Source organism: Ailuropoda melanoleuca, chromosome 4 (genome assembly GCF_002007445.2).
Source record: "Ailuropoda melanoleuca isolate Jingjing chromosome 4, ASM200744v2, whole genome shotgun sequence".
NCBI classification, from domain to species: domain Eukaryota; kingdom Metazoa; phylum Chordata; class Mammalia; order Carnivora; family Ursidae; genus Ailuropoda; species Ailuropoda melanoleuca.
In genome coordinates this window covers 18631028-18646615 of record NC_048221.1, presented here as the reverse complement: position 1 = coordinate 18646615, position 15588 = coordinate 18631028, and the positions used below count along the sequence as shown (strand labels likewise).

Below are 15588 nucleotides of genomic sequence, written 5' to 3'. Positions count from 1 at the left end.
GGTGTAATTACACCGGTGTGGTGAGGGGCTGAGGAGGCACCGCCCCCCACCCCCGCCCCGCCCCCAGCATACTTGTGGCCATTGGCAGGGCCACTTGGGGCCAGGCCCTGGCCCAGGCCCATGGGATCCAGGAATATCAGTCCTGAATCCCTGACCCTGGGGTCAGAACTGTGTGTGGAGGAGACTCCCTGGAGGGTGGGGTCCAGCCCCTGCCTGGTGATTGGGCTTCTCTCTGCCCCTGGCCCAGAAAGTCTGGGGAGCTCATCACTTTTCTTCTAAGACAAGGTGACTATGTGAAAGACCCCATTAGCCCACCTCTCCTTACAGCTTCCTCCCACCCAAGCCTGCCACTTCCAGCGCCTCAAAGCCTCTTGTCTTCCGCCTTGCCTTTCCCCACAAAATCCTGAGGTTACTCCGCTCACTCCAGTAAACTGCTCAGTCAGAGGGTCCTTACTGGGGATGAGCAGCCTGGCTCAGCCAGGCCCAAGACCACCCAGTGAGAGTCCTGAACCGCTGGCCCACGCCCCATCCCCCCCTCGGGCCTCTGGGCAGCACCAGGGTGGCTGAGTGCCCTAATCCATCCAGGGCCCTCTACCACCACCCTGTGCTCAGGCCTGGACCCCCTCACTACCCCTCTCTAGCTCACTTCAGGCTCACAGCTCTGCCCTCCCCCTGGACACTGAGATGCTGTCCACATGTTGCCTTCTGCCCAGGCCCGGGTATTTGTCTGCCTCCTGGACATCTCCCCCAGGTGGCCACAGGTCTGGAAAACTTAGTCCCTCAACACTCCTGCAGTCCCAACTTGGTGGGGGCACCACACACGCTTGTTCAGGAGCACAGATCCAGACCCTGGTGGCTGAGCCCCACCTGTAGATCCTGACCCCATGGGGTAACGGGGACATAAGTCTCTTCCTCATGGATTCCCCAGTCCCACTGCTCTCCTCCCCCACACCCTCTCACACTGGCCCCCAGGAAAAAATGTGTGCCCCTACATACCTGTTTTCACGAAAAATTTTAATCATTATTTTTTCCCAGAAACAGATTTGTAAAATATTATTGATGATTTTATTTCCATTAAAGCCAGGAAAATAAGATTATAAATTGTTTTAGATATAGATAAAATAGCTAAGCTTAAAATAATGTTGAGTTTTAATATCTCTACTTTTAATTTTTTTCAACTAATATAATATTCTATAAAAATTTACCATTAAAAATACATAAAAACATATATAGGAAGGGACATTTTCCTTTTGCTTCAGGCTCCAATATATAACTCAGCAGAGTTCTCTTGGATCTTGTCTTTATTTAAAATTTTGATATTTTGTTCATCATGGGTTTTTTTTGCAGTAATTTCCTTTCTTTCTTTCTTTCTTTCTTTCTTTCTTTCTTTCTTTCTTTCTTTCCTTCCTTCCTTCCTTCCTTCCTTCCTTCTTTCTTTCTTTCTTTCTTTCTTTCTTTCTTTCTTTCTTTCTTTCTTTTTTCTTTCTTTCTTTTTTCTTTCTTCTTTCTTTCCTTCCTTCTGTAGGTTCCACACCTAATATGGGACTTGAACTCACAACTCTGAGGTCAAGAGTCACATGTTCTACCGACTGAGCCAGCCAGACGCCCCTGCAGTAATTTTGAATTTAAAAAGTATTGCATTAATATATTCTTTTTCTTGATTACTGAACTTTTTGGCACCACCTTAAATTTTGCACCCCAGGTGAGTGCCTCTTTTGCTTCACCCTAATCCCAGCCCTGCTATTAGGTCCTCGCTTTAAGGGCTTCCGAGATCCATCATCTTCTGGAGGAAGCCCAGGCCCTCAGGCTGGCGCTTGGCACCTGCCCATTGTCTCCCCACCCCATGTCGCCCTTTGCCTGCTCTTGCCCTATTAACTAAGGCCCACAAGCCCGTGTTTCTGGGCCTTATACACCCTACTCTCCCTGACAGAATAAGCTTCTACCTCAGAACTCCCTCTTGATCCAGGATTATCCCTGTGAATGTTTCCCATGGCTCCTTTCCCCTTCAAGCCCTCTCAAGAGGCACAGGTTGGTCCCATGCCCCCAAGAGGGCTCCTGCCATGCCAGGCCATGTCCTTCCCTCTAGAAGGGCCTATTTTCCCATTTATGTCCAGCCCAGCACTGGGCACTTAATAAATGCCCATGACTCGTGATAATGAACGCTTTTCCCTTCCCCACAAGAAAGGACAGCTGGGGCCTGATGCAAAGGTTTATTACTGAGTCTGTGTATCCACCCAAGGGGAGTGGGGACCATGCTCTGGACTGGAGAGTTGGAAGGCCCTGTCCTTGACTGCAGTGTAGGTCCCCGCTTACAGGCATCAGCAAGGACTCAGGCCTTGATGAGGAACTGGGAGCAGGGATATAGGGACATGGGTCTCTGTCCCTGACAAAATTTGGACATGGCCCTCAGTTTTTCCTGCTGGGCAGTGGGCCCTGAACGGAAAGGTGTGGGAAGTTGCTGGCAGGGACGAGACGGTTACCTGGGTTTGCTTGTGACCCCACCTGAGGTAGACCCCTCTGGGCCCAATCTGGGCCTTAATCATGTCCCAGATCCTCTGCCTGGAGCTGATCGATGGAGCCGGACTCTGCCCCCAGCCACCCCTCAGGACAGTTTGACCATTGGCCAGAGCTGGTGTCAACAGTACCCTCCCTCAACAGACCATCCCCTTGGCCGGCTGGCCTGGAGCAGTGTGGGTGGGGGTGGTGGTGAGGTAGGACATGGATCTGGTGGCCAAGGAGGGAGGGGGCAGAGCCTCTGGGGGAAGGGGACAGGGGGTTACTCTGAGCCTGCTATGTGGGGAAGGGTCCAGATTGAATCTCTTCCTGACACCCAGGGGCTCCCTGGCGTGCCCCCCACTCACTAATTCATCTATGCGGGAGCTGCACAGGCCAGAGTGGTTTGGACTTTGGACTCCTGAAGCTATCGAGAGGGACAGTCACTGGCCACTGGGTGACAGGTGTCAAACTTGTCACATGGAGGTGGTATGGCTGGAATGGGCTGATGGTAAGCAGTAGGCCCACTTGGAGGAGGGATCTCTGCCTGCCCCCCTGCTCTTCATGAAACTGGGAGGGAGGGCTGTTTGCTGAGCCCAGACCCACCAGGTGAGTCATGGGCCCCCTGGAGAGAGAGACCTGAAGGAGATTGGTCAGTTGGGCACTGCTGAGTCACCGTGAGCTCTAGCTGTCCCAAGTCCTGCCTGTTCCTAGCTGAGGCTGGCTGGGGTGGGTCCTGGAGGCCAGTGCTGCCAGGCCGTGAAGGGCAGCAGTGGGGTTGGGCGCACTGGACTCGGAGACACAGGGAAGGTTGGCGCCTCAAGGCTAGTGGGGCTCAGGGTTTTGGGTGTATGGCTGGTGGGGCCACAGGCTGGGGCCCAGGAGTTCTTGGGGGCTGATAGGCTCCTGTGGGCTAGGGCTACAGGGTGTCAGGGGACACACATGAGTTCAAGCACCTGTGAACAGAAAAAAGGAAGTGAGTCAACATCCCTGAGCTCCAAAATAATTGACCTTAGACTGAGAGGCACTGTGGAGGTGGGCTGTAAGCAGTGACACCTGGAGGGATTGAGGCGGGGTCAGAAGGGATCAGGTGGGTGGGACTTGTGCACCTGGAGGACAGGGTGGCCTGTGGGCAGTGGGACGGAGCTGAGGGGCCATGGTGGGGCCTGGGAATTGGGGGTCGGCACCAGGCAGTGGAATGGGTCTGGAGAGTTGGGGCAGGACCTGATGACCTGCCCGGGGTCTGCTGCAGCGAGGTGGGGTGGGGAGCTGGGGATGGGGCGTGTGGTATTGAGACCAAGGAGCAACACAGGAGAGCATCCTAGGCCTCGAGGAGCCTACCTCAAAAGAGGCCGCAGTCTTTGAGGTTCTCCTTGATGATGATGTCTGTGACGGCGTCGAAGACAAATTTGACGTTCTGGGTGTCGGTAGCGCAAGTCATATGGGAATAGATCTCCTTCACGTCGCGTCGCATGTTGAGCTCGAGGAATTGCACCTTGATGTAGTTGCCCGCGTCCTCGTACGTGTTGGGCCCTGGCGGGGAAAGGGGGTGCTCTCTCACTCGGTGTCCCCACTCCTTCCCGCGGCGGGAGAAGCGCAGGCCCAGATTACGGAGTTGGGGCGCCGCCTGGCGGCCAGGCCGCGCGGGGGGCGGTTCTCACCGTCGTAATCAGGGAAGCAGATGCTGAGATGCGCCTTTTTGATCTTTTCGGAGAAAACGTCCTTCTTGTTGAGGAAGAGCACAATGGACGTGGTGGCGAAGTAGCGGTGGTTGCAGATGCTGTTGAACAGGTGCAGGCTCTCGTGCATGCGGTTCTGAGGAGGGCAGAAGCAGTCGGCCAACGGGTGGGGGAGCGCGGGCACCGCCCCTGCGCCCACAGGCTCCGGGGCACCCGGGCCCATCCCGCTCAGACAGCTCCAGGTCAGCTTCCCCCACTGCCCCCCTCAGCGTGGCTGCTGGCTCCCTTGTGTCCTCATTCGGACTGTTCTGGAACGACTGTCCGCTCTAAGACGCTCCCTGCTTGCGCAGTACTGTCTCCGGCTTTCCCCTGAAACACTGGGGCCCTGCCTGGCACCCACCACTTCGTCGTCCTCCACCAGCACCATGTCATAGGCGCTCAGCGCCGCGATGAAGATGATGCAGGTCACACCCTCGAAGCAATGGATCCACTTCTTGCGCTCCGAGCGCTGCCCGCCCACATCGAACATCCTGTGGGGCAGTTGGGGCCTGAACCCGCGCCTGGAGCCCCCTGGACGCGCCCACAGACATCCCCTTGTCGCCTAATGCTGGCTGGGGGCACTCGGGTGGGACTGGCATGTGGAGGGGCCGGGCCTTTCTGCGAGCGGGCTATCAGAGAAGCGGGGTCTCGTTGGGATGGGGCCTCCGGGCCGGGCCGGGCCGGGGCCTCGGGGCGCTGCACTCGCAGCCAGACCCCCGGAGCCAGGCCCAGGGCGAGGGCGCGGAGTCGTACCGGAAGTGGAGGTCCTTGAAGGAGAACTGCGTCTCAATGATGCCTGTGGTCTTGACCCGAGAGCGCAGCACGTCCTGCTCCGTGGGCACGTAGCCCGGGGTGACCAGGCGCTCCAGGTCCGAGAGGTAGCTGCGGGAGACGGCGGTGGGGAGGGGGGAGTGGTGTGTGGGTGGAGGGGGTGGAAGGACATGGTAGGACCCCGCCGGCAACCCCGCGCCCCGCCTGCGCTCTCACTAGCCCGCGGAGTCGTTGAGCTGGTACTCAGACGCGCGTTCGAAACAGGCCTGGATACCCGAGTCCTTCCACAGCCGCTGGATGATGTCCGACATCTCCTTGGGCATCGTGCCCTCTTCGATGGTGTCCGCCATGTGCATCAGCTTCCGGGCGTCGTCCTGAGGGCAGGGTGGGAGTTGTTGCTGGTGACCGTGGACTTGGCCCAGTCTCGTGCCTCGAGTCCCCGGAGGCCCCCGCTCAGCCAGTCTCCCTGCACACCTGGCGGGCAGAGTCTCCATATTGGATGTTGAGCGTGGTCATGGCGCGCACAATGGCGAGGATGGACTGCAGCGTGTTGCCGTAGATGATGGCAATGAACTCGAGGCACTCTTCCAAAGAGTACCCATCCTGGTGGATGATCCTGCGGCCGGGGTGAGCCGGGTCAGGGCCCAGTAGACTGGTGGGGAAGGACAGCCCCCCCCCCCCGTGCGCTGCCCACCCTCAGGGACCTCAGAAAGGGCAAGGGCACTCACTTCATCTGCTTGACAATGGTGCTCTTCCCGGACTCACCGGCGCCTGGAAGGGAAGCCCCGCCTCAGAGCTGCGCTGGCCGCACTTCCCCACAACCTCCCCCCACCCCGCAACCAGGCGCAGAAGATGGGGATCGGCAGGGCAGACTCAAGACAGGTACAAGTCCAACCCCCAGTTACACCTGTTTCCCCCACCCCCCACCCCCAAAGCAAGGTCCTGACACCCTAGAGGAAAAATGTTTGTAAATGCCAGGAGTGGCAGAGGGGGGCTGACGAGGGCAATCAACGACTTCAACTGTGTTGGGGAGCCTCCAAGACCCCTGGTATTTGCATTCTTGATTAGGCTGAAATCAAAATAAAGAGAACCTGGAGCGCCACATTGTGGTTGGTTCTGGTACTGCATGCAGAGGATTCTTTGAGCCGGGTCAACCCCTGCTTGGGGTTGTAGGGAGGGGGAGTATCTCCAAGAGGCTCAGAGGGAATTAGCACCTTTGAGTAGGGGAGAAGACAGAGCTGACAGCCCCTCTGAGCCTGCTTTCGCCAGAGCTTTTGGCACAGTTAATGGGATTTCTGGCTTAGCCTCTGTCTCCCTGGCTTGGTCTCTGAGCCCACATCCAGATGCCTGACCGGATCCTGGAGAGCCTGGGGTGGTACCCACATTGCCCTCTCAAAACAGCTCCTTCTTGTGGGGAGGTAGTGGCCTGGAGGGCCTGCGTCAGCCCCACCTCTCCTCACCACCCACGGGACCATGGACATAGCTTTATCTATCCTCCGCCGGGCCTTAGTAGCTCTCAAAAGGGACACCGTCTTTAGGTCTGCCAACAACAAAGCTCTGGAATCTAAGGGCCATTGTCTGTGGATCTGGATGGTCCTCCCAGGAGAGCTGTTAAGGAAGCAGCCCTATTGTAGGGCTCTGCAAGGAAGCCCCTGGCTTCTCCAGAGGGGAGGGTGCCTGAGTCAGGGCCCTCTGGAGTGGGGTTCCGTGCGTACCCAGCCTTGGGGAGTCAGGGTATCACCTATCAGGGCCAGGGCTCCCACTCACTTCCCTGACCTGTCTTAGGGTCATTCTGCTTCCGAAGTCACCCCTGTTTCACAGAAAGGCTACCTGCCTGCCCCCCCACCCCGGCCTCCGACCTGGTGGCAGTGGCCCCCCCTGGACCCACACCCATACCCAGAAGCAGCAGTTTCACGGTTCGAGCATCCTTTTCAGCATCTTCTTTTAGCTTCTTTTCCAGCTCCCTTGAGTGCTTCTCCTCAGCGCTGGCCCCAGCCCCCATGTTCCCAGTAGCAGGTGAACAGGGTGGTTAGTTAGTTCTTCTAGATGGAGGGGATCCCCAGAGCCGGGCTCGGGCCGGCCTCAGGTCTCCCAGCACCCTTCTGACCCCGGGCACTGGCAATCAACTTGCTTTCCACAGACCTGTGCAGGTCCGGTGGGGCTGCTTAGTGGGATTTGGGGGCCAGGGGTTCCCAAGAGCCAATGAGAGACAAGGACAGGTGAATCCAGCTCAGCCCCCAGCCCTTCTAATCAGGCTGGCGTGGCCCCAATCCCTCAACTGCTGACTCCGCACCCCTCTCTATGAGCCCCAACCCTCTAGGAGAGACCGTGGAGACAGTCCAGGCCCTGAGCCGGAGCAGGGAGACATGTTCCGTTGGTCCAGGCTTAGAAGGGGGAGAATAGGACCCTGAGCCCCTAGGGTGGGGGCATCAGCCCTGCTTCTTATTTTGTAAGCTCGCACAGGCCCTGGTGGATGGGTACCCACGTCACCAGCCCCGTTTTACTGATAAGGAAGGAAAGTCTCAGAGGGTCACACAGAAGTAAGTGGTTGAGAAGGGCTGGGTGACTCTGGACCAGGGTTCCATGCTCTGCAGACAGTCAAGAAGGAAGGGAGGACATTGCATTTGCCCCGTACCGAGGGGCCAGATCTGACCTGGGCAGGGCCTCTACATACCTCCACGACTCCAACAGACTTGGGGGGGGGGCGAGCATGTCTGCTATGTGTGCCTGGGTGTGTGTGTGTCTATCCTTTGCTGGCATCAACCAAAGCAATGACATGACATGTTTGTCCGTGGGTACACTCGTACGTGCACATGTGCCAGTGTGTCTGTGCTTTGGGAGCGCATGTCCCCATGCACACCAGGCACATGTGTTGACACACGTTTGTTCCTTTTCCCTCATGTGCACATGTGCCGATGTGGAATACCGTGCACTTAGGTATTTTGTAGGGATGTAAAAATGCGCACACATGAGCGGTGCGTGAGCTATCGTGCACGAGCCCGTGGTTTCCGCCTGTGCGTGTGCGTGTGCACTTATGTACATGTATGCCTGTATGTGTGCACACGTTCACGTGCCTGTGCCTATGTGTACACGTGTGCCTGACATGCAGAGCCGGCCAGGCTCTTCCAGAGAACATTTTGCAGGCCTGTCATCAGATGGGGAAAATAAGTCCCAACGCGGGGGCTCCCAGGGGCACGGAGGAGGGACTCACTTCCTGTCCTTCTCCTGAGCTGTTCCTGCCGGTGTCTGAGACCTGCCTAAGGGCATCTGTCAGGCATGCCTGCCTCAGCTGAGGGGGTCTAGCGTCTGTGTATTGGTTCACACAGGACAGGAGTACTGCTGGGGGAAATCATTCAATTAAGCCTAAAGTTCCCAGGCTCTGGAGATTGCCCACGTCCTATAGGAAGACCCAAACCCTGGGCTCTCCAGGCTACCCTCCAGAGATCCTGAGCCTTCTGGCTGGACTCCTCCTGGAAACCTGGCTGCCTGGTAGTACTCAACTCCGTTGCAGACCCAAGAGACCACGAGGGGGTTCGCCAGGGCCTCAGATCCTGAGTTGTGGAGCCTGTCCCTAAGCCAGTGGGAAATGGTTACTGGCTCCTACCAGAGGCTGGTAGCTTCACATCTACCCTGTTGGGTGGGCGGGTGGGGTCTGTCCCGGAACAACAGATTATCTGTACCACCTTCAGCTTCCGGGTTCCACCCATCCTCCACCCCCCACGTTGAGAGTGGGCCCTGGGGGTGGGGGTGGGGGTGGCTCTGCAGCCCCTAGGGATTTGGGGCAGTGCAGGAGCCCAGGTTTGTTACACCAAGGCAAATCTGGTTTCTGCTTATTGGGTTTATTTAAAGTTGGGGCCATTCACTGTCTCCCAGTGCCCCTCTAGCTCCCGTTTCCCGCCAGATATGGCCATAAGCCCTGCTGGACCCATAGGCCTCCCCAGCTCTTAGCTTCCCCCGCCGGGGCTTGACTCACTAAATTTACGCCTGGGCCCCCAGCCCCACTTTCCCCTGTCCAGCAGCACCCCACCTGTCCTGGCCTTCCCCACCTGTGGACATTTGCTCATGCCAGTCCCTCTGCTGAGAACTGGCTGGAAGGAAGCAGTAAGGATGGGAATTCAGTCAGTTTTCAGGGTGGGGGCAGCCAGACTGTGAAGGCTGTAGCTCTGTCTTGCCAATACTGAGTCCTTAGTGCCTGGCACAAAGCCCACCGCAAAGCCAGGTGAGAAACCAACAAACAAACCTGTGAGAGAGCGAATGGAAGCTGAGCTTGCAAGAGAGGCATGGGAACGGTGGTCAGGCCACATAAAGGGGGGCAGGAAGGACAGAATCTGGGCTTAGGCTGAACCCCCATCCTCCCTCCCCTGCCAAGGAGAAAAGCCAAAGTCCAGTCCCAGAGCCAGTGTTTATTAGCAAGATGGAATCCAAGGGCGGCTGTGGCCTGGGCAGCCGAGGGCCACCGGGAGCCCCTACCCACCTACTCCAAAAGCCCCCCAGAGCTATTTACACCCATCCTCTGAAGTGGTGGGCAGAAGGGAGCCCTGGGGAGCCCCTGAAGGCCCCAGGCCTCCACCATGGCCCCCTTTCCCCTCAGCCCTGCCTGCACCTGCCCCTCTGCTATTCTCCCAGCCCCCAAGTCACAGTGGCCCAGAAAAAGCGAAGAGGAGGTAGAGTGGCCAGGCAGGGAGGGAAGGAGGGGGCTGGAAGTGTGCCCCACCCAGGCAGGGCTCCTTTGCTCCTGTCCCCAATAAATAGAGAATAAATACCCGAGAGGGGGCTGGCCTTGACTGAGTGTCCCCTCCCAGGCAGGGGCCGGCCTCCTGTGACGGCCCCTTCTTCCCTCCTTTGAGTGCACCTGAGCCCCCCACCCCCACTCCCAGTCTCCAAAGCAGTCCTCGCACCCGTGTCTGTCTGTACCAGCCGTACAGCTTGATGGCACACGCTGGCCAAGGTAAGTAGTCCGGGCCCTGTCCAGGCGGACCTTGCTCCCTCCCTGTGTCCTGTAGATTCTGGCGGTGGCGGTCGAGCAGGTAGACTCCCAGCCGAGTCTGGGGGCTGTGTGGTCCTGGCCTGGCCCTGCCGACTGGCTGGGCCTGGTTAGGTGGGCTGTTTTCTGCTGTCTCTGACCAGCATGGGTCTAAGTTTTGGACAGTGCTGCCGCTGAGGCAGGCTATATACAACCCACCAATAAATACTGTCTTTGCAGGGGCAGGGTGTGTATAGAATATAGATATTTTATATATATATATTTATATATATATATATCTTTTATATTAAAAGGGACAAGGCCGAAGCTGACCACTGCAGGGCTCAGACAGCTGGCCTCATGTGTCCGGCGGGTGGTGGCGGCGGTTCCGGGGCTTTTTCTGGTCCTGGGGTTCAGGAGGCCTGGGTGCCCCCGGGGCCTCCCTGGGGCTTGGGGGCACATGGCGCCAGTAGCCCTGGCAGTACTGGTGGATGAGGCCCACTTCTGGCTGGGCCAGCAGCTGGGCCAGCTCCTGGTAAGGGGGCGTGGGGAGGCCGGCGCCGGGGGGCGGCGGGGCGCTCACAGCTGGCTGTGGGAAGAGGGCAGCGTGGACGGCGTCCCGACCCAGCACGTGCAGCTGTACCCGCGTGACGACATGCTTGAAGTTGTTCTCGGTGGCGGTGCAGGAGTAGAGGCCCCGGTCGGCAGGCTGCAGGGCACGGAGCAGCAAGCCCTGCTCCGTGCGCAGGAAGCGGTCCTCGGCGCGAATCTGCGGGGGCAGGGAGCTGGGGTTCAGGGCTTGTGTGACCATCCTGTCGCCCAGCCAGCTCCCGGAGCAGACCACCTCTGTGGCCGTTTCATGGAAGGGGCTCCCATGTGGAATTTCCACATACCAAGAAAAACCCACAGTAAGTTTCCACATAACCTCTGAATAAGGCAGCCATATGCTTTTCCATTTCAAGAGGAATGATCGTGAGGGGATTCTGTACAATGAGAGGATTTTGGAGCATAGAATTTCTTTCTAATGGGAATCTCCCTGTGAAGAGGGGTGCCTGGAACCCATTTCCATAAAACGAGGGCTCCTCCAAAGAATTTCCACATACGAAAGCTCGACCGCGTTGATATTTCCATGCAATGAGGTATACCTCCAGCGGAGCACACGTATGGAATTTTCATGTAAAGAGGCATGCTTATAAGTGGTTTCCATAAAAGATGGAAATCCTAGAGTTTCCGTATAACTGGATTCACCAAATGACTTCCACAGAGGGAAGGGAACTTGGAAGGACTTGCTTGGAATGGGGCTGCCCCGGATGGGTCCCTATTCCACATTCCGCCCACGTGGCGTTTCTATGGCACGGGGGAGTCCCGCATCCACGGCGAGGACTATGGGGTACAGGAAATCACCTCACGGCGCCGGTCACTGGGATCTCGCTGAAACAGCCACTTCACAGTGGCCTGGGGCGAGCGAGGCTGGCACTCGAGGAAGGCGGCGCTGCCTGCCACACCGTACTGCACGGACTCCACGGTGTTCTTGTTGGCTGTAGAACAAGAGAGCGTGACATGAAAGCAGCCCAGGCTCTGGGCAGACTGCAGGCCGCCAGCGGGCAGGTGCCTAGGGGCACACACAGGGACCCCGCTCTGGAAAAAGGCAGGGCTCTACCATCAGGCACCCGCACCTTCCTTGGGTGGGTGACTAGGGACAACCCATCTCCCAAATCCCAAGCCCCCTTCCCCCCCAGATCATGTGAAAGTCCTTCCTGCAGGGGGCCCTGGGAGCAGCTCCGTGGCACCGTGAGGAGCACCCGGGGTCAGGCACGGCGCACTCACCGTTGGAGTTGAACCCGCGGCACTGCCTGATGGGGTTCCCATGCCGGACATCCTGCCGGCGGCTCCGCCTAGATGAGGATAGCTCCTGATCAAGTATTTTCAAGGAAGCTTGCCCCCCCCCAGTCCCTGTACCCCCAAGACTCTAGGGAGCAGTCCTGTCCATTACCCCCAGGGTACTATCACATCGGCCACCAAACCCCCAGGACAGGACCCTGGGTGTGCAGGGTCCCCACCTCTTGGAAGATGCTGTGTAGCGCGAGCAGGCCTGGCCGTCCCAGGCACAGTAGGGGTCCCGGGCCAGGCAACAGTCGGCGCACGCGGCCCCGTACGCCTGGCAGCGGTGCAGGCTCAGGTGTGTGACACCCACGGCCGACGCCACGTACAGTTGTTGCTGAGGGCAGGGGAAGGGGCTCGTCAGTTCCCTCTCCATAGCCAGCCGCCATGGGGAGCCAGTTGGGCACCTTCTCTTCCTGTTCCGTGCCTCAGTTTCCCCATCCCTATGCCAAGGGCATGACCCCAAGGGAGAGCAGGCTCCATCCCTACCTCCAGCCTGCCTCACCAAAACTCACCCTCTTGGAAGAGATGGTCATGGTCTTAACAGGTGCTGGGTCCTAGAAGAAGACAGGGATTAGCTTGGGGACTAGGGACCTCTTCCCTGCCCTGATCTGGAGGTCTGAGGTAAGGAGGGCCGGGGTGAGAAGAACAGGACTGGGTGTCATACCCACCTTGAAGACCTCCACCTCCTCCAACATGAGTTCCTCCATCTCCTGGTCATCCTTGGGCAGCACGATGACCTTCTGCACTGTCCCGCGGTCTGGAACGGGCCGGGCAGGGCCTCAGTGGGGCTGAGGACGCTGGGGAAGGGGTACCAGCCTCAGCCCCTTCCCCCACCAGGCCCCAAACCCCCAAGGGCAGTGGAGCAGGAGCTGTGTACCAAGGTTGAAGACGTTCCCTCGGATGAAGGGGCCTGGGATCAGGGCGGGGGGGAGGCGGTCACGGCTGGGGTCTGCCCCTCCCACCCCAGACCCTGATTTTGGGCAATGTTGAGAATAGGATGCTGGAGGTATTCCTGTGTGGAGGGACTGGAGCTGTGCTGGGCACACCTGCACATGAGCATGTGTATCCCAGTATTTGCACCCACGCGTCCTGCAGCTGTCTACCACCTGTTTCCTCTTTCCTGACCCTACATGGGTCCCCTTGGTCTCCCAGCCCCCGGGGTGGGGCTGGGGATGGTGATGGGGTTTCCCCACCCCTTGTCTCAGCTATGCTGGCTCCAAAGGATGAAAGTAGCGGAGTTGACCTTGGTAAGCCTCTAGCAACACCTAGCAGGGTAGATCCCCACCCCGCGGATCAGCACCCTCCACCCCACGGGCCCAGCGTGGGAGGGTCTGGGAGCAGCAGTGGGTACCTGTGCCCAGGAAAAGCACCTCATAGCGCCCGTCGGCCGCATCCACCTGGTCCACGGCAACGGTGGTGAGCCTATAGGGAGCGGCCGTGCGGACGACCAGGGGCCGCCTCTGCAGGGGGTACACGGCCTGGTACATGAGCGGGTGGCTCCGCATGAAGTTAATCACTTCGTCGGGGTAGTCCTTGGTGGACTTCATGGACGGCGTGAACGTTCCTCCGGGGCACTGCAGGCACGTGATGAGCGTCAGGCCAGCTGGGCCTTGCCGAGCCCCTCAGCTTCAGGAGAGGCCTCTCCTTTGTCCGTCCCCATCACATCCACCTGCTCCGCTCCTCGGAACCCCCTTCCAGGCTTTTCCCGCTCACCCAGCCTCTCTGCGGCCCTGTTCCAGCCGAGGCCCCAAGGTCCTACATGGCCAAGTTCCGCAGCCACCGCCCTGGCCTCATGTGCCATGACCTTATGGCGGCATTAGGCAGAGCTGACCACTCCCTCCCCATGTCCTCATCCCCCACCCTGTTGTCTCCTTCCTCCAGTCTGCCCCCCACACCCCCCGCCCCTGCTCGAGGGACTCCGGCCCCAAGTTCCCTTAACACTCAGACGGTGCTCTGCCCTTCCCTGGTGCTTTTCCCTCTGCCTGCCCTGCACCCCTACCAGCCCAACTCCAGCCCATCCTTCCAGCCTCCAAGTTCACCTTTGGGGGAAGACTTCCCTGGCCAAGGCTGAGACTAGCTCCCCCATCCCAGCCCTGACCACACGGAGCCAAGACAGATCACATGTTCTCCTGCTTAGACTCCTGCAGAGATCCACATCACACCGAGATCAAGTGAGTTGCCTCCTAACACCAAGAAGCGGTCCTGCAGGCCAGACCTTGCCAGCCCTCGTCTCCCTGGCTACACCGAGGCCAGCTTCCCCTCCAGCTTTGTCTTGGCTCCCCAGCAGCACCCCTTCCACGCAGCTTGCCACACCCGGCTGCCATCTGAGTTCCAGGATCCTGGCTGGGTTCTTCACAGCCTGGTGCTGTGTAAATGGTGTTTCGTTTCATTTTGTTTTATTTATTTATTTTTTGAAGTAAGCTCTATGTCCAACGTGGGGCTCGAACTGACGGCCCCGACATCAAGAGTTGTATGCTCTACCAATCGAGCCAGCCTGGAGCCCCTGTTGTTGTTCTCGTTGTTTTTAATGTCAGCTTTATTTAAATGGGTAAGGGGTAGGTTTATTTTCGTGTATGGTCCACATCCCCTACCTGGCTGTGATCTCTAGGATGGGGGGGCCCTACATCCACAAAGGGGGTCATGCAGAGCAGGCCTCATAAACAAAAAGGAAAGGGAAAGGTGGAGTGCTCAGGGTCCTCACCGTGCCGGGCCGCGGGTAGGGCATCTTCCCTGAGAAGGGCATCCACTGGTAGTTGGGGCCCTCTTTGTGGGCAAAGGGCCCGTTGAAGACCATGCGGATGTCAGCCATGGAGTAGACGCACACGGCGGAGCCTCGGAACACAGAGCTGCAGGCAGGGCGGGCTGCTGCTGTGGGCCAGCCAGACCCTCGGCGCGGAGCCCCTCCCCAGCCTGCCCCCACCCCACAGCCCGCCACCAGGCTGGGGTCCTCCACCGGTCAGCGCCTCCCAGTGCAGCCAAGCCCTGCCGCCGCCAGCCCCGGCCCCAGCCTCACCCCGAGGAGGTAAAGACAGCATAAATGACTGGGTTTCTCACGTCCTGCGTCTGCTGCACAAACACGTCCTCTGGGGGCAGAGAGAGAAGACACGGGGAGGCCACATTAGCCAAGAGCCCCAGGGCCCTGCGCACTCGTGCAGGGCAGGGGTGGGGGAGGGGGCCGAGGGCCCAGCCCCTCCCGCTCCCGGAGCAGCCACAGGGCCCAGCCTGCATGCCGGTACTCACGGAGCTCATCGAAGTGAGTCTCGATGCCGTCCTCCCCGGGCACGGAGCACACCAGCCGCGCCTTCAGAAACGTGCTCCACTTGTTCACCAGGCAGCAGTGGCCGCCGTCATCATTCTGGGGACAGGGGCGGGGTGCGATCAGCTCCACACCCAAGGCCGCCACAGAGCAGGGCTGCGAGAGCCAGCGCGGGGTCTGGAGCGCGGCAGCGAGGGGCCCCCGGGCGCGTACCAGGCAAATGCGCCCGATGCGGGCGTACACGGCGGGGCTCTGCGCCGCTTCTGCCGACCGCTCGCGGAAGAAGAAGTAGAGCTTGTCGTCGTTGCGCTCCGCGCTGTCGGGGATGAGCTCGGCGTGGATGAAGGAAGGGTCTGCAGGCGGGCCGGGGTCAGCTGGGCAAGGCCTCCTTCCCCTACAGAGCCCCAGGCCGGGGACGGGAACCCCCCCCCCAAGACATGTCCCCTGCCCCAGCCAGTCACAGGGCCAGACACCCCCCCCCCCCCCCCCCCCCCCCCCCCCCC

General features: G+C 59.2%; 2 protein-coding genes across 3 annotated transcripts in view; both read right to left on the bottom strand.

Annotated features, from left to right (window-relative positions):
• Positions 1–2196: 2196 nt before the first annotated feature.
• Positions 2197–9227, bottom strand: GNAT1 (G protein subunit alpha transducin 1). Its single transcript, XM_002920527.4, has 9 exons — positions 6879–9227; positions 5711–5753; positions 5457–5598; positions 5199–5356; positions 4965–5093; positions 4573–4702; positions 4155–4308; positions 3835–4026; positions 2197–3449 (listed from the first exon to the last, which is right to left on the bottom strand). The coding sequence occupies exons 1-8, from the start codon at positions 6982–6984 to the stop codon at positions 3836–3838; spliced, it is 1053 nt and encodes a 350-aa protein (XP_002920573.2). The 5' UTR covers positions 6985–9227; the 3' UTR covers positions 2197–3449; position 3835.
• A 141-nt stretch (positions 9228–9368) lies between these two features.
• Positions 9369–15588, bottom strand: part of SEMA3F (semaphorin 3F) — a 28775-nt gene continuing 22555 nt past the window's right edge. For both annotated transcript variants that reach the window (XM_034658353.1, XM_034658354.1), the window contains 11 exons: positions 15299–15438; positions 15070–15184; positions 14843–14912; positions 14531–14675; positions 13181–13403; positions 12498–12586; positions 12342–12383; positions 12006–12163; positions 11773–11840; positions 11350–11483; positions 9369–10714 (listed from right to left, as the gene is read on the bottom strand). In XM_034658353.1, the coding sequence (XP_034514244.1) occupies positions 10304–10714; positions 11350–11483; positions 11773–11840; positions 12006–12163; positions 12342–12383; positions 12498–12586; positions 13181–13403; positions 14531–14675; positions 14843–14912; positions 15070–15184; positions 15299–15438 (1595 nt within the window). In that variant the 3' untranslated portion in view covers positions 9369–10303. The remainder of the gene's footprint in view (positions 10715–11349; positions 11484–11772; positions 11841–12005; positions 12164–12341; positions 12384–12497; positions 12587–13180; positions 13404–14530; positions 14676–14842; positions 14913–15069; positions 15185–15298; positions 15439–15588) is intronic.

Excerpts from the sequence above, each read along its gene's own strand:
- GNAT1 (XM_002920527.4), bottom strand. The coding sequence starts at position 6,984 with ATGGGGGCTGGGGCCAGCGCTGAGGAGAAGCACTCAAGGGAGCTGGAA. Across the intron at positions 4,309-4,572 it reads TGGTGGAGGACGACGAAGTG|AACCGCATGCACGAGAGCCT; the intron begins GTGGGTGCCAGG and ends TGCCCTCCTCAG. Across the intron at positions 4,027-4,154 it reads CTGCTTCCCTGATTACGACG|GGCCCAACACGTACGAGGAC; the intron begins GTGAGAACCGCC and ends TTTCCCCGCCAG.